Source organism: Caretta caretta, chromosome 1, assembly GCF_965140235.1.
Source record: "Caretta caretta isolate rCarCar2 chromosome 1, rCarCar1.hap1, whole genome shotgun sequence".
Lineage (NCBI taxonomy): Eukaryota > Metazoa > Chordata > Testudines > Cheloniidae > Caretta > Caretta caretta.
The window spans coordinates 288,593,553-288,614,000 of record NC_134206.1 but is presented as its reverse complement, the minus strand read 5'-3'; the positions used below and the strand labels follow the sequence as shown (position 1 = coordinate 288,614,000).

At 44.4% G+C, this 20,448-nt stretch overlaps 1 protein-coding gene and 1 long non-coding RNA gene across 7 annotated transcripts in view; one reads left to right on the top strand and one right to left on the bottom strand.

The window, feature by feature from the left end:
- Positions 1-20,448, top strand: part of CPSF6 (cleavage and polyadenylation specific factor 6) — an 88,430-nt gene that overhangs the window by 37,378 nt on the left and 30,604 nt on the right. For 3 of the 6 annotated variants that reach the window (XM_048835818.2, XM_048835815.1, XM_048835816.2), the window contains exons 4-10: positions 695-840; positions 2,464-2,637; positions 10,604-11,108; positions 12,373-12,465; positions 13,503-13,618; positions 13,986-14,139; positions 20,162-20,356. In XM_048835818.2, the coding sequence (XP_048691775.1) occupies positions 695-840; positions 2,464-2,637; positions 10,604-11,108; positions 12,373-12,465; positions 13,503-13,618; positions 13,986-14,139; positions 20,162-20,351 (1,378 nt within the window). In that variant the 3' untranslated portion in view covers positions 20,352-20,356. The remainder of the gene's footprint in view (positions 1-694; positions 841-2,463; positions 2,638-10,603; positions 11,109-12,372; positions 12,466-13,502; positions 13,619-13,985; positions 14,140-20,161; positions 20,357-20,448) is intronic. The other 3 variants (XM_048835819.1, XM_048835820.1, XM_048835821.1) reach the window with 3 other exon arrangements.
- The window catches only part of LOC125630207 (uncharacterized), a 56,943-nt gene that overhangs the window by 18,679 nt on the left and 17,816 nt on the right, over positions 1-20,448 (bottom strand). The gene's annotated exons all lie outside the window — the stretch shown is intronic.

The following is a 20,448-nucleotide window of genomic DNA, read 5'->3' as shown; positions in this document are numbered from 1 at the left end:
AAAAACCCAACCAACCAACATTCAGAATGCAGTTTTGATTCATTTATAATAGAAAAGAAGAATCAGTTGCCTTATGCCAGTTTTATCAAATACAGCTCAATGGTGGAAGATCACATCCTTCGGTAAAATATGGATTTTTTTTTTTAAAAAAAAAATCCTTTTAAGCTTGACTAAATTTGAATTAGCTTGTTATAGTCTAGTTTAGTTATCTAAAGCCTAAAATAAGTTTCCTTAAGAAATCCTAATTTGTAGAGGAGGAAATATTCATTCTTTACCTTTGAGCTGCTTTGAAAGTCTCTATATGAGAGACAACTTTCCTTAATCCATTTAAGTTTATCTTTGCAGTGATTCTTTCCTCAATGAGGCTTTTTAGTTACTAGAAATGTGTTCAAAAATTGGAAATTGAAGTAAAGGGTTGTAATTTTGTGGACATGCCAGCTAAACGGGCATTTCAAATTGAATGGTGAGAAAATTGTAATTCTCATGTTCATATTTACATTTTATCATTCTTTTCTCATATCTTTAGAGTTTGCGTTATGATTTTTTAAGTATCTTTAAGACTGAATTAACCAAGTTTGTGGGGAGGTTTTTTGTCAAATGTTCTTTTGCTTATCCTGTATTTATCCTTTCTCTGGAAGGCCATCAGATTTTTCTGGTGCAAGAAGTTGATGCAGCTTCCCCCCCTTCTTTTTAGGTTTGCCCTTGTAGGTGTGGGATCTGAAGCATCCTCCAAAAAGTTGATGGATCTCTTGCCTAAAAGAGAACTGCATGGGCAAAATCCTGTTGTAACTCCATGCAATAAGCAGTTCCTGAGTCAGTTTGAAATGCAGTCAAGGAAAAGTAAGTTTTCTCTTCTTAGTTGCATCGTAACTTTAAAAAACAAAGGTCCATTTCAGGAAAGGTATTGCAGTGGGCACTCAGCCCATGATAATGTGTATGGCTCCAAATAGTTATGAAATGTTTACGGTTAGAGAAACTTGTCAAAAGATGTCTGGGGCTAATACCTTTATGGATCTTTTCCCTATAGTTCTTCGAAAAATACTATGTGCGTGAAAACATTCATACAACCATATTGAACAAAATGAATACATTAACAACTTGGACATTTGAAGACAAAATGGACTAGATTCTGATATCTGACTGAGCTCTGCTTGTTGCAGGACCTGGAATGAGATGGATGTCACTGCTCTGTCCTTCGCACAGCAGTTGGGCCATGGCATAGCTTTGAGCTGTCTGAGGGCTACTATAACTGGCTTCTGAATGCAGTGAACCCAAGGGTCTCTTCCATAGCATGAAATACTTCTTTGTTCTAGCCAAACCCCTTTCCTCAGCTGAACTCCCTATGATGGAAAATGGAAGGGAAAGAAGGTTTGATGTGCGGCTGGCTATGCCAGTCTGATCACACCAGGGGAATTCTTGAATAAGTGAGCTTTGCTGGGGCTTTGTTCTGGTGGACCAATGTAATGCAACCAGAGCAGGGGCCAGGATTTGACCCATTATATCCACTTCACTCCTTTTGAAAGGATGGAAATTATCAAGAAATAAAAACTGCACAATGGCAAACACATTTTTACATGTAATGAAATTATAAAAAATTATCAATGAACTTCTGATGTGAGTAAAAATATGAATGAACTTTTTTGTATTGTACTTTTTATTCAGATTCTATGCTTGGTTCCCTTCTCCACATGCAGGAAGAAAGGGAAAAAGGAACCAAGCATAGAGGCAGAATAAAAACAGGTATGATTCACTCCCTGGTCTTCTGGTCTGGACATGCCTCTCACTGGTGGCTGACAGCTCAAATTCACTTGTGGCTCTGGCCCAGAGAATGGCTTCTGTTTTCTCTTCTCCTTTATTATGTAGCAGCGAGTCCCTAAAAGAGTTAGTTCGGCAGGCGCCTCCATGTTTCCAGGCTTCCAGGCGCTCGCTCTCTCTCTCACCCTCACCCTCCCCCCTTCCCTTTTTATCTGTTTAATGGAGAGTGTAGATATCTGTTGTAGAAGCAGCTAGACATAAGAATAGCACCATGTGATCATCCACTTCTTTGTCTGTGGACCTCTAGTTGTCTGCAGACCACATTTAGGAATCTTTGGTTTAGTGGCCTGAGCATGGGACAGATGGTTAAGAGATTGAAATACAGTTGCCAACTCCTTCTACTGATTTGCTGAAAGAATTTGGACTAGTCACTTAACTTCTCCATGACTCTTTCCCTAGCCCTTAAAATAGGGAGAAGGATGCTTTATAAAGCACTTTGAGAACGGTGCATGACAAGTTCTACATAAATACGAAGGGTTAGTACTCAGCATTGCTGCAGTAACTATTGAAGAGCACACAGCAATGCTACCCCCTCACCTCAAAAAAACAAAACAAAAATGAACTCGCTCTGTCACGAATTGGGGGGGGGGGGGGAACCCAAATCTTAATGTTATGGAATGATGATATACTTTTGCTTCCCCATTGCAGCTACACAATCAGGCCAGATGTCTGGAGAAGGTAAAGCCGGTCCTCCAGGAGGTGGCTCACGTGCAGCGTTTCCACCAAATAACAGAGGACGAGGCCGTTTTCCAGGTGGCATACCAGGTGGGGACAGATTTCCTGGACCTGCAGGACCAGGAGGACCACCACCTCCTTTCCCAGGTAAAGACACTAAAACCGATGTTTAATTTCCGAGCTCACCACTTTCAGTTTTTAATATAGCCAAATATTAATATAGCACACTTTCTAATTTGTTTTGGGAATTACGGAGACCCAGGGAATTGGACTTGTTTACAATATGTCTTTACTATGTCACCGGAATGTAGGATTCTATGGGAGCTCTGTGTCAGTGTTCAGCATAAGGAAATCCAACTTCTCTGGAGCCTGAAAACGCCCCTTTGATATCAGAAGTGGGAGCATGAGTATAAACAAACTTGATAATATTATAACAAAAATCATTAAAGTGATAATTTTGTTTAGTATCACAATGTATATTTTAAAACAATAGTTACACTGGCTCACCACTCTGAGCAGGCTTGTCTTCGCTGATACGTTGAGTTCAAGATGTCCGGTTAGCCTAGTTTGAGTGAGAGCAATAATTGCAAAGCAACACTCAAGCAGCAGCAGAGCGATTGTATTAGCAGCACAGTGTAGCTGTGGTGTTCTTCGAGTGCTTGCTCATGTGCTTTCCGTGTTAGGTGTGTGCACATTGCATGCACCATTGCCAGAGATTTTACCCTCAGTGGTATCCTTTAGGGCCGGCCCTAGTGCCCTCTATAGCTGCCTGCTTATATGCCAGTATAAGGGGCACTGCTGCCACGCACCCTCTGTCCCTTCTTACCACTTGTGACGGTTGCTGGAACGACTCCTCTTGCTCCAGCAAGGCCGCCTTCCCTGTGATTTTTGGACTCTAACTTCTTTCTTAGTTATGATAATTCAGTGTGTGTATATATAGTTTTTGTAATTAGTGTTAGTGTACATAGCCTAAATAGATAGTTCCTGTCATCGATGGCCTCCTTTGCCCCAGGGGCTGGGCATGCCCCAGGCTTCAAGCCTTGTGCCTCCTGTGGCTAACCTATGCCTGTGAGTGACCTGTACTCCAACTGCTTGAAGTGCTTGGGGGAGACTCATGTGAAAGACAGTTGCCAGATTTGTCAGGACTACTCTGCGCTAAAAAGACAGAGACATTAGGCTATCCTCATGGAAGCCACTTTCAGACTAACCTCGGAGCAGAGCTGCTCCACTTTGGCGCTATGCACTTCGGCGTTGGTGCAAAACCCTCCCCCGAGCTCTTCCCAGGGGCATTCATCATCTCCAGTTCTGAGGAAGAAGGACTAAAAGCAACTCTCCGACAGAGGGCACTCGCCAGTGCAGAACAAATACAAGCAGGGAGAAGGTAGCACAGTGAGATCTGTGCTGGGCCACTCTTCCACTCCTGGGCCCGTGGTGGCACTGTCAACTCTGCCTAGAGCGTTGAGTCCAGTGCAGGACCTGACACCCAGAAGCCACCGTAGTACCAGTGATCTGACTGTTCCATTGTCCCAGGAGGGGTTCCAAGTGGCTAGGGACTTACTTTCGCTCCCAGTCCCTCGAACTCTAGGGGGATACCTATCAGCTCTGGTGACCAGAAGCAGGAGAGAACAAGGAGCATCAGGCTGCTGCCCAGCACCTTCTAGGGGTAAACTGTCCCTAATCTCGTCATCCCGATTACTTTCGGTCCACTGCTGGTCCCCAGAATTCTGGCACCACATGGAGGCAGAAGCGAGTACTGCTCCACCAGGGTCTCTGAGAGAAGACTCCTCTTCTGAGTCTAAAGAGGAGCCGTACGTCCAACCTAAAGCCAGTCACCGGTACCTAGCCTATGTGCCACCGGACTTTGGTGCTGGTCCCCCTGTTTGCACCTGGCCAGCAGGTCACTGGCCTATGCAGTGGCCTTACTGGAACCCCTGGGGGTTTCCGTTGGTACCAGCTCCTCCCTCCCATTGCTCTTCGGTGGTTTCTGAGAGACGGGCTGCTGCTCCTTCCCACTTGGCACCGGACCCCGACTTCAGTACTGACATTCAGGAAATGGCTCCAGATGTAGTTGAGGAAGAGGAAGGAGCCCATCCTCCGGTGCAAGCCGCCTCCTCCTCCCCAGACAAGGTTGTCATGGGACCCCGTAGCCTGCTTCCGCATGATGATTTCAGGACCCATCAGGACCTTCTGAAGTGGGTAGCTGCAAACCTGGGTCTTGAAACTGAGCAGCTCAAAGAGACATCACACAACCTTATTGGTATCCTGGCTGCAGCAGCTCCCTTAAAGGTGGCCTTACCCATCAATGAATTGGTGATGGGACTGGTCAAGGTCCTGTTGCAAACTCCTTCTCTGCCCCCCACCTCAGAGGACAAAGTATTATGTGCCAGTGAGGGGGGTTCAGATACTTGTATTTGCACTAGACTCCTGGTCCCTGGTGGTGTCTGCAGCAAATGAGAGGGACAGACAAAGCCAGTCAAGTGCAACCCCCAAACAAAAAGATGCTAAGAGACTGAACCTTTTGGGAAGAAAGATTTATTTGATGGGTAACCTTTAACTACATATCTCCAATCAGCAAGCTTTGCTGGGGAGATACATTTATAATCTATGGGACTCCTTGGCTAAATTTAAGGAATCCGTGCCCCAAGATTCAAGGCAGGAGTTCACTGCTCTCATGGAGGAGGTTAGGAACATGGCCAGGACCTCTCTCCAGGTGGCTCTGGATGCTGCCGACTCTGCAGCCAGGACAATGGCCTCTGCTTGTCACTATCAGACATGGTTCTTGACTCCAGTCCTCCAGGCTTCCTCATGAGGTCTAACAGTCTATTCAAGACCTCCCATTCAAAAGCTTCTCTTTTCTGGGAGTTGTCTGACACGAGACTTCATCGCCTGAAGGACTCAAGGGCCACCCTGTGATCCTTAGGCCTTTGCTTTCTGTCAGCTTCCAAGGAGCACTTCAGGCCCCAGCAGCCACGTCAGTTCTCAGTGCCTCCAAGACAAGAGACCTTTCAAAGAAAAGGGAGAGGTGAAAAACTCCAGTCCATCTTCAGCCTCTCACTTGGGTTTTCAGAGGTACTCCGGAGGGCCCAACCAAGCCTTTTAAAGGTGTGCCCGAGGGCGCTGTATCAGTCACCATTTCAGATCTGCTTCCCCTTTATTGTTTTTGGACCTCTGTCCCTCTTCAGCCTAGCATGGTCATACATAACATTGGACTCCTGGGTGCTGAGTACATGAGCAACTCCTCATCTAGGAGGTACAGTCCATCCTGCGAATGGGGGTTGTGAAGGAAGGAGGTGTCACAAGACTTGAGAGGGAAGGGGTTTTACTCCTGGTATTGCCTAATGCCAAAGGCCAAAGTGGACTTCTGGCCCATCTTGGACCTGCATCGCCTCAACAGATATCTCAAGAAACTGAGGTTATGCATGGTTTCCCTGGCCTCCATCATTCTCTCCCTGGATCCATATGGTTGGTACATTGCCCTTGACTTAAAGAACATATACTTTCACATTTCTATCTTCCATGTTCACAGAAGATTTATTAGGTTTATAGTGGGTCAACACCACTAATAATTGCCCTCCAAGTTTTCAAGAAGTGTATGGCAGTAGTAGCAGCCTTCTTCAGATGGCGAGGCCTCCAGGTCTACCCGAACCTCAACAACTGGCTAATCAAGGTTGCAGGCTCACTTACAGAACAGCATCAGTTTGGTCCGAGCCACCGGGCCTGCTGATAAATGAGCAGAAGTCAACTTTTGTCCTGGTTCCGAGAATAGAATTTATTGAGGCAGTTCTCGACTCAACCCAAGCCAGGGGTTTCCTGCCCAAACCTGATTCCAGACCATATCAGACCTGATACCCAGTGTCATGGTCCACCCAATCATGACTGCTCAGGCTTGCCTCAAGCTATTGGGACGCATGGCTGCATGTACACTTGGTCCAGCACGCAAGGCTGCACCTCAGATCCCTTCGTATGTGGCTAACATCAGTATGCTCCCCGAGCAGACACCACTTGGACTCAGTGCTCACAGTCCCTCTCGTGGTCCTCGCCTCCCTGGACTGGTGGAAATGGGTAATGATGGGGGTTCCCTTTGTTACTCCTCAATAGTCGGTAGCTTTAGTCTTGGATGTGTCAGACCTAGGGTAGAGAGCCCACCACAACAACCTGAGAACTCAGGGCCTCTGGTCCCAAGAAGAACTCTCCCTGCATATAAACATCAGGGCGGTATGCTTAGCATGCCAAGTATTCCTTCTACAGATCTCAGATGAGCTGCTGCAAGTCCTGACAGATAGTACTGCAGCCACGTTCTGTATCAGTAAACAGGGAGGGGCCTGATCTTCGGCCCTGTGTCAGGAGGCCATCTGTTTGTGGGACTTCTGCACAAAGCACTCTATTCATCTCTAGGTGTCACATCTCCCTGGAGCCTGGAATGTACTGGCGGATCCCTTCAGCAGATCCTTTTTCTCTCACAAGTGATCCCTTCACCTAGAGATCATCAAGTTAATCTTCCAAAGATGGGAGCTCCCTAGGTGGACCTGTTCACTACCAGGTAGAACAGGAAGTGCCATCAGTTTTGTTCCCTGCCCAGGCACAGCCCCAGGATACCTCTCCGACACTTTCATAGAATCATAGAATGTCAGGGTTGGAAGGGACCTCAGGAGGTCATCCAGTCCAACCCCCTGCTCAAAGCAGGACCGATCCCCAATTAAATCATCCCAGCCAGGGCTTTGTCAAGCCTGACCTTAAAAACTTTTAAGGAAGGAGATTCCACCACCTCCCTAGGTAACGCATTCCAGTGTTTCACCACCCTCCTAGTGAAAAAGTTTTTCCTAATATCCAACCTAAATCTCCCCCACTGCAACTTGAGACCATTACTACTTGTTCTGTCATCCGCTACCACTGAGAATAGTCTAGATCCATCCTCTTTGGAACCACCTTTCAGGTAGTTGAAAGCAGCTATCCAATCTCCCTTCATTCTTCTCTTCTGTAGACTAAACAATCCCAGTTCCCTCAGCCTCTCCTCGTAAGTCATGTGTTCCAGTCCCCTAATAATTTTTGTTGCCCTCTGCTGGACTCTCTCCAATTTCTCCACATCCTTCTTGTAGTGTGGGGCCCAAAACTGGACACAGTACTCCAGATGAGACCTCACCAATGTCGAATAGAGGGGAATGATCATGTCCCTCGATCTGCTGGCTATGCCCCTACTTATACATCCCAAAATGCCATTGGCCTTCTTGCCTACAAGGGCACACTGTTGACTCATATCCAGCTTCTCGTCCACTGTAACCCCTAGGTCCTTTTCTGCAGAACTGCTGCCTAGCCATTCAGTCCCTAGTCTGTAGCGGTGCCTGGGATTCTTCCTTCCTAAGTGCAGGACTCTGCACTTGTCCTTGTTGAACCTCATCAGATTTCTTTTGGCCCAGTCCTCCAATTTGTCTAGGTCCCTCTGTATCCTATCCCTACCCTCCATCGTATCTACCCCTCCTCCCAGTTTAGTGTCGTCTGCAAACTTGCTGAGGGTGCAATCTACACCATCCTCCAGATCATTAATGAAGATATTGAACAAAACCGGCCCCAGGACCGACCCTTGGGGCACTCCGCTTGATACTGGCTGCCAACTAGACATAGAGCCATTGATCACTACCCGTTGAGCCCGACAATCTAGCCAATTTTCTACTCACCTTATAGTCCATTCATCCAGCTCATACTTCTTTAACTTGCTGGCAAGAATACTGTGGGAGACTGTGTCAAAAGCTTTGCTAAAGTCAAGGAACAACACGTCCACTGCTTTCCCTTCATCCACAGAACCAGTTATCTCGTCATAGAAGGCAATTAGATTAGTCAGGCGTGACTTGCCTTGGTGAATCCATGCTGACTGTTCCTGATCACTTTCCTCTCCTCTAAGTGCTTCAGAATTGATTCCTTGAGGACCTGCTCCTTGATTTTTCCAGGGACTGAGGTGAGGCTGACTGGCCTGTAGTTCCCAGGATCCTCCTCCTTCCCTTTTTTAAAGATGGGCACTACATTAGTCTTTTTCCAGTCGTCCGGGACTTCCCTGGATTGCCATGAGTTTTCAAAGAGAATGACCAATGGCTCTGCAATCACATCCACCAACTCCTTTAGCACTCTCGGATGCAGCGCGTCCGGCCCCATGGACTTGTGCACATCCAGCTTTTCTAAATAATCCCGAACCACTTCTTTCTCCACAGAGGCCTGGTCACCTCCTCCCCATGCTGTGCTGCCCAGTGCAGTAGTCTGGGAGCTGACCTTGTTCTTGAAGACAAAGGCAAAAAAGCACTGAGTACATTTGCTTTTTCCATATCCTGTGGCCAGATCTACTTTATGCCTTTCCTCCGATCCCCATGGTTCACAAGGTCCTCCTAAAAATCAAACGGGACAAGGTGAGTGTTATTCTGATAGTCCGGTGTGGTCACATCAGCACTGGTTTGGCATGCTCCTGGATCTGTCGGTAGCAACTCCACTCCCACTCCATCTGGACCTAATTTCAGAAAACCACGGGTGGTTGCTTCATCCATACCTCACCTGCCTGCACCGAACTGCATGAATGCTGCATGGCTGAACCCAGAAGAACAGGCTTGCTTGGAACAGGTCCGGCAGATCTTGCTGGATAGTAGAAAGCCTTTCACCAGGGCTACCAACCTGGCCAAATGGATGCGCGTCTCCATTTGGGCTTCTCAGGGTGTGCTCTCTCCATCTCGATCTTCCCTCCAATCTGTCTTGGACTGTTTGTTCCACATAATGGAGCAGGACCTGGCCCTCGCGTCTATCAGGGTGAACTTAGCAGCCATCTCAGCCTTCCACCCTCCAGTGAACAGCAGGTCATCGTTCTCTCACAAAATGACAGTACTGTTTATCCAGGGGCTGGAGAGGCTCTAGCCTCAGCCCTGAACCACCCCCCTCCATCCCCCTGGGACTTAAACCTGGTTCTGTCAAGACTCGGTTTTTCTCTCCCCCCCTTCCCCCCTTTTGCTCTTTTAGCATCATGCCCCCTGCTACTTCTCTCTTGGAAGGTCGCCTTCCTGATGGCAATCACCTTGGCGAGAGGGATCTCTGAAATCAAGGCCTTTTACATTGGAACTGCCTTATGCGGTGTTCTTTAAGGACAAGGTCCAACTGCGCTCCCATCCAACCTTCCTACCAAAGGTAGTGTCACAATTCCATAACAACCAAGCCATTTTCCTACCGGTCATCTTCCCGAAACTTCACAAGAACTCTGAGGAATGGCAGCTTCACTTGTTGGATATTAGATGTGTCCTCACTTTTTATGATGAGGGGACTAAACCCTTTTACAAGTCCACACAACTCTATTGCAATAGCGGAAAGGATGAGAGAGCTTCCTGTGTCAGCTCAGAGGATCTCATCCTGTATAACCACCTGTATTTGGGCTTGCTCTGGCCACCTTAACCGCTCACTCCACAAGAGCCAAGGCTTTGTAAGTAGCATTTCTCGTGCAGGTCCCAATCCAGGACATCTGCAGAGATGCAACCTGCTTGTCGATGCATACCTTTGTATCCCACTACACCATCACCCAACGGGCCTGAGGTGATGATAGTTTTGGAACAGCAGTGTTGCAGTCAGTATGTCCGTGAACTCCGAGCCCACCTCCTTGGGTACTGTTTGTGAGTCATCTAACATGAAATGGACATGAGCGAGCACTAAAAGAAAAAAATGGTTACTAACCTTTCGTAACTGTTGTTCAGGATGTGTTGCTCATATCCATTCCATGATCCACCCCCTTATCCCTCTGTTGGAGTTAACCTGCAAGACGGAACTCAGAGGGATGTGCTTGGTGGCACCCCTGATACCGACACACAAGCTCGTGACTTTTGAGGGCGTTTGAATGAGCCCACCGGATACCACTGAGGGAAAAATCTCCAGCAATGGTGTATGCGGCACATGCACACCTAACATGGAGTGGACATGAGCAACACATCTCGAAGTCAAGTACTTGTTTGAACTTTATCAAATGATGATTTGCTTTTTCCAAAGTTGGGTATGCATAATGTCTCATGCACATCAAAATTGTTCAGTGAGACTTGCAAAAATTTAGTTAAAATGATATAATTATGGAAATAACTTTATTTTCCCATTTTTCTTTCAGCTGGACAAACTCCACCACGTCCACCTCTAGGTCCTCCAGGTCCCCCCGGACCACCAGGTCCTCCACCTCCTGGTCAAGTTCTTCCTCCTCCATTAGCTGGGCCTCCTAATCGTGGTGACCGTCCACCACCACCAGTTCTGTTTCCTGGACAACCCTTTGGTCAGCCTCCACTGGGTCCACTTCCTCCTGGCCCTCCACCTCCAGTTCCAGGCTATGGCCCCCCTCCAGGTCCACCACCACCACAGCAGGGTCCACCTCCGCCTCCCGGTCCTTTTCCCCCTCGTCCACCTGGTCCACTTGGGCCTCCCCTGACACTTGCTCCTCCTCCACATCTTCCTGGGCCACCTCCAGGTGCTCCCCCACCTGCTCCACACGTGAATCCAGCTTTCTTCCCCCCACCAGCCAATAGTGGCATACCTACTTCAGACAGTCGTGGTCCACCACCAACAGATCCATATGGCCGACCTCCACCTTATGACAGGGGTGACTATGGTCCACCTGGCAGGTGAGTGCTTTTAGTGTAGTGTACTTCGTAGCACATTTATTCCATGTAGGAGACATCAGATTCTTTTTGGCTTTTAAGTAGCTTCTTTTCCACTTTCTTCACTAAAACATCTGTCAGTGTTTTTCTAGGTGTGGAAGCATCCTCAGATGCAGTGTCCATCTCGTCGTCTTTTTCCCCTCTTTAACTCAGACCTCTGTCTACCTTCACTTTTTGTAATTTTGGTGTCATTATTGACCTCCAACATTTTCTATTTCTATCTGGCATTACCTCTGCAGTGGTTTATTTATGCTTTTGCCGCAGCTCTGCCTCTAGAAATCTTCACCTTCATCTTCTTTTACTCTGACTATTTGGCAACTGTCTTCTCATGGCCTTTCCAAGTCCCACCCAGCTCTGCAGACTCCATGCTGTGCAAAATGCTGCTGTCCTTTTTCTTAACATTTATATAGTGCAGTATTTGTAAGAACAGTGTAGTACAAAGAACCATAACTGTATCGCCCTCATCTTCATGCAGTGCCACTGGCCCCCATTCTTGTCAGGATCAGTATCCTTGTCACAAAAATCCTCCATGGATTTTCTCTGCCTCTTTACCTTTTTCTCTCCCACCTCCATCTGTTTATCTAGTACCAATCTTGCTATAGGTGGTGCAAATCCTTCTTTTCAACTCCTGCTATCTGGAATAGCCTTCATGATTCTCAAATCTTATCTGAAATATCTCTTCTCCTTTGCCAATACCCCTTAGTTTCTTTATACCTCCACTGTTGTTTGTTTATTCATTGTACTTGTGTTAAACTCTGTAAAGCATTTGGGGACAGTATGTAAGAAAGGCACCGTACAAAATGAAGTTTTATTGTATTTACATGTAGATCTTATGAGTTATATTGGTCATGCTTCCAGTGTGAGGAAGACATGCGTATTCTGTCCTTTTAATATTTTTTTTTTCTGTTTCTGTTTGGACATTGGTTCTGGTTCTTCCCATTATGGAATTCAAAAGTAAAAATCAATTATTTATAAATGTAATGTTCATATAGAATTGTATGGAAATTTAGAGCATTTGATATAATTACCTTTATATATAATCATAATAAACACCAGGTCTTTTCTGGTATCCAAGATTGAGGTTGTCCACAGTTTGTAGAAGGATGGGGGAGGAAAAGGGTGGGAGAACAGGACAGAACCACTGCACTTGCTGTCCAATATTTTCATTATAATAATTTCAAAATTACAATCCATAACTATTTAAATTGTCATTAATTATATATCATAGGCGTTTCACTGGAAATAACATGTCCATAAGAGAACAATTACATATTCCATTGTATTGGAGGCATACGAAAAATAATACTCAAAACGCAGGGAGGTATGAATTTTTAGACATTTCCTCTTATGCTAAACTGGCTATAGGATCTTGTTCCACTTCTTGCTCTTAAGAGGATAGCATTGCTTATCATTCTGCATTTTCTTTCTACCAGAATAACTAACACTATTTTAGTAATATTATCCAGCAGTGAGCCAGTTTAACAGTCTCATTAACATCATCCTACAGATACTCTGTATAACAGAGACTGGCTGATAGAACACTGCAGAATTGGATGGGAAATTTTTTATCCCCATTTTGTATAGGTTAATTTCCATTTCTATGGAAACCAAATACATGTGATCAATAAAATATTATTTACAGCATTCAGCGAGAATACTAGAATTCCCTTTTACTACCCTAAGTGTAAGCTTGACACTTTCTCCTTAAAATTTCTTGTTAAAACAGTAAATTGGAGCACCCTTGAACTTGACCAGAAAAATATTGGAAATTAAAGCAGAAATAAAATCTTTGAAATGTTATTCAGGAGGTGGAGCATTAATAGTGCTAGACCATATTTACTTCATCTGCTGCATAACTTAAAGTCCTGATGTGATAGTTAGAGCAGGGGACTGGGAGCCAGGAATTTATAAGTTCTAATCCCATTTTTGATATAAATTCCATCTCTGACTGTGGGCAAATCACCGGAGTCCCCTGCCTCAGTTTCCCCATCTATACAATAGGGATAATACCTGCTGGTGTTATAGGGATGTTGTGAAGATTAGTTAAAATTTTGTAAAGCATTTTGAAGATGGAAAGCACAATATAACTGCTTCTAAATCTTCAGTATAAAAGGATGATCAAAGATAATTTAAGCACGTTTACACAGCAGATGTTTTAATGGTATTGTACTTTTTTTGCCTGCAAGTTTTGTACCACAAAACTTTTTTTAAAACAAAAACAAACAAAAAAACCAAAAACCTGCTTTCTGTCCTGTTTGTCACTTTGCTTAAAGTTGCAGACTTGAGTTGTTGATAACTGCAATGCTATCTTCACAAGCTTTGGGTTACTTTTTTAAACTTTAGTTTTATTAATTGCAGAGAAATGGATGCTGCAAGAACACCTTTAAGTGAAGCAGAGTTTGAAGAAATCATGAATAGAAATAGGGCCATCTCAAGCAGTGCCATTTCAAGAGCTGTGTCAGATGCCAGTGCTGGTCAGTAAATCTTTAGTGTCCCTCCTGTTCCATCCCACTAAAAGCAATTTTATATAATTTCCCCAGGGAAATCTTGGAGATGTGAATCCACTATTTCTTTCTTTCTTTCTTTTTTAAAAACATCAGAGTGCCGTCCTGATTGTAGATATTTCTTGTGACTGACTTGAACTGTGCTCAAATTAGATTTATATGGACACTTGCTGGGTACAAATATATACCATGTTTTTAATAGCTGGTCCACAGAAGTGGCTTCAATAGCTGTTGCAGAGAAGACCAGCTGTCAAAGGATAATAGTTTTACAGAGAGATTTTTATTACATTTTAATCTCTTTAATCCACTAACATCAAATTTACTTTCTTCTTTTCAGGGGACTATGGAAGTGCTATAGAGACCTTAGTAACTGCTATTTCCTTAATTAAACAATCCAAAGTATCTGCTGATGATCGTTGTAAAGTACTTATTAGCTCTCTGCAGGATTGCCTTCATGGAATTGAGTCCAAGTCTTATGGTTCTGGATCAAGGTAAAGCTTTCCTGTTTCATTCACTAGCTGCACTCTAAATAAACAAGACCTATAAAGGATAGGAGAAAGGTATTTTATCCTCATTTTACAGATGGGGAACTGAGGCACAGAGTAATTAAGTGACTTGCGTAAAGTCACACAGGAAGTCTGTGGGAGAGCTAGAAATTGGTCCTAGATCTCCTGAAACCCAGTCAATTGTCCTAAACACAAGGCCATCTTTCCTCCCCAAACTGACCTCTGCAGCCTCATTTTAAATCTAATTTTAATTAGAATTATATTTCTTTACATGCTGCAATAATAGCATGTAAACATCAAAACAAAATTAATTACAAACTTATGAGCAGATTGATATATCATGACTATGAATGTAGTTATTAAAATTACTCTTATAAATTATACGAAATCAGTTTTCATTTTTATGATAGTTATCTGTATTCTTGTCTAGATAATTATGAATTTTAAATGCCAAGAAAATTGGATAATGTTCTTCTGTTATTATAATTGTGTTGAGGCTACTAAGAGAAGACATGAGGGAGAGAGGCAGTCAACTGCAGTGGCACAGGAGCTAGCAAACAGAACTGTAAACAGAGGCCTTTGAGTGGGAGTTTGTAAGGGGAGTTTGTGGGGAAGACTAAGAGAGCCAGGCAAAGGAACAGACAGGCTAGTGAAGGAAGTGTGTGGTGGTCTGGCAGTGTTTTGGTGCTCGTTGAGGGTTTGTTTTGCTGTGCGTGGTGGTGGTTTGGTTTGGCTTGTTTCCCCCAGACTAACAGGACTTAGGTGAGACGGCTATGACAGATACAGAGGCAGCAGTGGTAATGACCCAAGCAGTGGAGGACACAATGAAGATGACTTGATGTAGAAGCTGCGGCATGTACGTGATCCTGGAGGGGGTACCTGAAAAGAATTTCGTCTGCATGAAGTGCCGCCTGATAGAGCTGATGGGAAGAAAAGATCAGAGGATTGGAGATGCAGGAGGAAACTCTGGTTGAGTTTAGAAGGGGGTTTGAGCGGATGATGGAGCAAAGACATGAGGCGGCTGAAGGGAAAAGCTCAGACTTGCAGATGGAAGCAGGACCAAAGAACTGTGAGTGGAGACTGCTGGGTGAGGAAAGTGGACAGTGGAACCATGTGACTAAGAGAACCAGGCAGAGGAAAAGATGGGCTAGTGAAGGAGAAACCGAGCTCAGGAACAGGTTTGTGGAGTTGGAAAATGAAGAAGGGGCACAGCAGGTGGTCACTGAATGTGAGAGGGCAAGGAAGAAGAGAAGAGCAACTAGTCCTATAGGAAGAGGGCAATAGTCAATGGAGATAACATCAAATATGAACCCCAGGATACGGGGTGGGTTGCAGAAGATTGCAAGGGACGATAGGAATCGAGAGGACTTGCAGCCAGAGGGAACAGGGGATAGATTGGAGAATCTCACCATCGCCAGGAAAAGGCAGGTCTACGTGATTGGGGACTCGTTACTGAGAAGACTAGACAGGCTTGTAACAAGAGCTGATCCAGAGAACAGAAGAGTGTGCTGTCTGCTGGGTGCTAAGATACGGGATGTGGACCTGAGGCTGAAGAGGATCCTAACGGGAGCGGGAAAGAATCCACTGATTGTCCTTCTTGTGGGAACAAATGATACGGCTAGATTCTCTCTGGATCGTATCAAGGGAGACTATGCCAGGCTGGGAAAGAAACTTAAGGAAATCGAGGCTCAGGTGCTCTTCAGTGGGATTCTGCCTGTTCCTAGAGAAGGGCAACAAAGATGTGACAAGATTATGATGCTCAACAGATGGCTCAGGAAGTGGTGCTATAAGGAGGGCTTTGGGATATATGGCCACTAGGAGGCATTTATGGATAGAGGACTGTTCTCTCGGGATGGACTTCACCTGAGTAAGGAGGGAAATAGACTTCTAGGATGGAGGATGGCACAACTTATCAAGAGAGCTTTAAACTAGGAGTTTGGGGGAGATGGGTGGGAGATGTCCAGGTAATCTCCACGCTGGATTTTAACATTGAGAGGGAAGAAAACGAAGTAAGAGAGGATACAGCCGTGGTAGGAGAATGGACATAAGGAGGAAGGGTAGTATACATACCAGTCTAATAGGTGATACTGGCAGAAGAATGTCTGTGCCTAATCGGGTAAAGAATGTGAGCGAGGCCAAACAGCAAAAATTAAGATGTTTGTACACCAATGCGAGGAGCCTAGGTAACAAAATGGAGGAACTAGAGCTAATGGTGCAGGAATTGAAACCAGATATTATAGGGATAACAGAAACATGGTGGAATAGCAGTCATGACTGGACTACAGGTATTGAGGGGTATGTGCTGTTTAGGAAAGACCGAAATAAAGGCAAAGGTGGTGGAGTAGCATTGTATATCAATGATGAGGTTGAATGTAAAGAAATAAGAAGCGATGGAATGGATAAGACAGAGTCCGTCTGGGCAAAAATTACATTTGGGAAGAAAACTATTAGAGTCTCCCCTGGGATAGTGCTTGGGATGTGCTATAGACCTCCGGGATCTAATTTGGATAGAGCCCTTTTTAATGAAGTAAATGCTAATGGGAATTGTGTGATCATGGGAGACTTTAGCTTCCCAGATATAGACTGGAGGACAAGAGCTAGTAATAATAATAGGGCTCAGATTTTCCTGGGTGCGATAGCTGTTGGATTCCTTCACCAAGTAGCTGCTGAACCAACAAGGCGGGATGCCATTTTAGATTTGGTTTTGGTGAGTAGTGAGGACCTCCTAGAAGAAATGGTTGTAGGGGAGAACCTTGGTTGGAGCGATCATGAGCTAATTCAGTTCAAACTAAATAGAAGGATAAACGAAAATAGATCTGTGACGAGGGTTTTTGATTTCAAAAGAGCTAACTTTTTTAAAAAATTAAGAAAATTAGATCCACAAGTTCTTCAGTCCAATCCACTTCCCTAACTAAAGGCGGAGGAGGCCTGGAATTACTTCAAGTCAAAGTTGCAGAAACTATCAGAAACCTGCATCCCAAGAAAGGGGAAAAAATTCATAGGCAGGAGTTGTAGACCAAGTTGGATGAGCAAGCATCTCAGAGAGATGATTAAGAAAAAGCAGAAAGCCTACAAGGAGCAGAAGATGGGAGGGATCAGGAAGGAAAGCTGCCTTATTGAGGTCAGAAGTGAGAGAGGCCAAAATCCATGTAGAGTTGGATCTTGCAAAGGGAACTAAAACCAATAGTAAAAGGTTCTATAGCCATATAAATAAGAAGAAAACAAAGAAAGAAGTGGGACCGCTAAACCCTGAGAATGGAGTGGAGGTTAAGGATAATCTAGGCATGGCCCAATATCTAAATAAATACTTTTCCTCCATCTTTAGTTAGGAGCTTAGGGATAATGTAGGACAACAAATGGGAAGGAGGCTATGGAGGTAGATATTACCACATCCGAGGTAGAAGCCAAGCTTGAACAGCTTAATGGGACTAACTCGGGGCGGGGGAGAGGGCAGATAATCTTCATCCAAGAATATTGAAGGAACTGGCACATAAAATTGCAAGCCCATTAGCAAAAATTTTTAATGAATCTGTAAACTCAGGGGTTGTACCATACGATTGGAGAATTGCTAACATAGTTCCTATTTTTAAGAAAGCGGGGGGGAAAAAAGTGATCCGGGTAACTACAGGCCTGTTAGTTTGACATATGTAGTATGCAAGGTCTTGGAAAAAAAATATGAAGGAGAAAGTTAAGGACATTGAGATCAATGGTAAATGGGACAAAATACAACATGGTTTTACAAAAGGTAGATCGTGCCAAACCAACCTGATCTCCTTCTTTGAGAAAGTAACAGATTTTTTAGACAAAGGAAACGCAGTGGATCTAATTTACCTCGATTTCAGTAAGGCATTCGATACGGTTCCACATGGAGAATTATTACGGAAATTGGAAAAGATGGGGATCAGTATGAAAATTGAAAGGTGGATAAGGAACTGGTTAAAGGAGAGACTACACTGGGTCACACTGAAAGGTGAACTGTCAGGTTGGAAGGAGGTTACTAGTGGAGTTCCTTAGGGATCGGTTTTGGGACCAATCTTATTTAATCTTTTTATTACTGACCTTGGCACAAAAAGAGGGAATGTGCTAATAAAGTTTGTGGATGACACAAAGCTGGGAGGTATTGCTAGTACAGAGAAGGACTGGGATATCATACAGGAAGATCTGGATGACCTTGTAAACTGGAGTAATAGGAATAGGATGGAATTTAATAGTGAAAAGTGCAAGGTCATGGATTTAGGGATTAATAACAAGAATTTTTGTGTTAAACTGGGGACGCATCACTTGGAAGTAACAGAGGAGGAGATGGACCTCGGAGTATTAGTTGATCCCAGGATGACTATGAGCCGCCAATGTGATACTGCCGTGAAAAAAGCTAATGCGGTCTTGGGATGCATCAGAAGAGCTATTTCCAGTAGAGATAAGGAGGTGTTAGTACCGTTATACAAGGCACTGGTGAGATCTCACCTGGAATACTGTGTGCAGTTCTGGTCTCCCATGTTTAAGAAAGATGAATTCAAACTGAAACAGGTACAGAGAAGGACTACTAGGATGATCCGAGGCATGGAAAAACCTGTCTTATGAAAGGAGACTCAAAGAGCTTGGCTTGTTTAGCCTAACCAAGAGAAGGCTGAGAGGAGATACGATTGCTCTCTATAAATATATCAGAGGGATAAATACCAGAGAGGGAGAAGAGTTATTTAAGCTCAGTACCAATGTGGACACAAGAACAAATGGATATAAACTGGCCGTCAAGAAGTTTAGACTTGAAATTAGACGAAGGTTTCTAACCATCAGAGGAGTAAAGTTCTGGAACAGCCTTCTAAGGGAAGCAGTGGGGGCAAAAGACATATCTGGCTTCAAGATTAAACTCGATAAGTTTATGGAGGAGATGGTATGATGGGATAACATAATTTTGGCAATTAATTGACCTTTAACTATTCATGGTAAATAGGCCCAATGGCCTGTGATGGGATGTTAGATGGGGTGGGATCTGAGTTACTACAGAGAATTCTTTCCTGGGTGTCTGGCTGGTTAGTCTTGCCCATATGCTCAGGGTTTAACTGATCGCTATATTTGGGGTCAGGAAGGAATTTTTCCTCCGGGGCAGACTGGCAGAGGCCCTGGGGTTTTTCGCCTTTCTCTGCAGCGTGGGGCATAGGTCACTTGTTGGAGGATTCTCTGCACCATGGTCTTTAAACCATGATTTGAGGACTTCAGTAGCTCAGATATAGGTTAGGGGTTTGTTACAGGAGTGGGTGGGTGAGATTCTGGGGCCTGCGTTGTGCAGGGGGTCGGACTGGACAATTGTAATGGTCCCTTCTGACCTTTAAAGTCTGTGATTCTATGATTGAAGTCCATCAGGCTTCACTCAATACTAACCGGAGATATTCATATTTCTTCTAGAATTAACTCCATATGGAGTTTGGACAGATATTCAGTTTGTAGTCAGTCCAGATACAGTACTGATATTCATAGTCAAATTCAATACCACTGTCCCCACAAACTTTCAATACCTAAAATGGCTGCCACAGTTGCAGCAGCCATTTTAGGTTGGATGCATTCCCATGAGCAGCTGTCTTGTCATCGTCTCCTCAGTTTTCTCTACCTCTTCCTTTCTCCTTTCAGTCCCCAGTACTAGCGTATCTTTTCAAATGGTAAGACCAGGAAATAGATAATATTGTGCTGGGTCTGCTGCTGGAATCCTGAAAAGTGAAGAAGAAATGGGTTAATTTGGAAGAGTGGGAGCAGGGTACATATTCAATATTCTCTGAATACCAAGTCTGCATTATTAAGTATTTGGTGGCTGCTTGAAATAAACAGATTCACCCCCTCTGTGCAGTATACGCACATGCATCTCTGTATCAAAACAAACATGTCGTTTTGTTTTGTTCTCAACATTCTTGTTTGAGCATTTTCATTTTATTAAACAGGCAGAGCTTAATACATCTTAATTTTCTGGTGTTGTGTGTGTATTTTGAGTAAAAATTAATGAAGTAATTTCTTTTAGAAGACGTGAACGGTCAAGAGAGAGGGACCACAGCAGGTCAAGAGAAAAAAGCAGGCGTCACAAGTCCCGGAGCAGAGATCGCCATGATGACTATTACCGGGAAAGAAGCCGTGAACGAGAGAGACATCGTGATCGTGACAGAGATCGTGATCGAGAACGTGACAGAGAACGAGAGTATCGCCATCGTTAGAGAAGGTGGGCATTTCAGTTTTATGTTGTGTAGGGTTGATGGTTACTTGAATTAACAGTAACTACTTTGGCCTTGGGATTATTTATACAGTAAATGT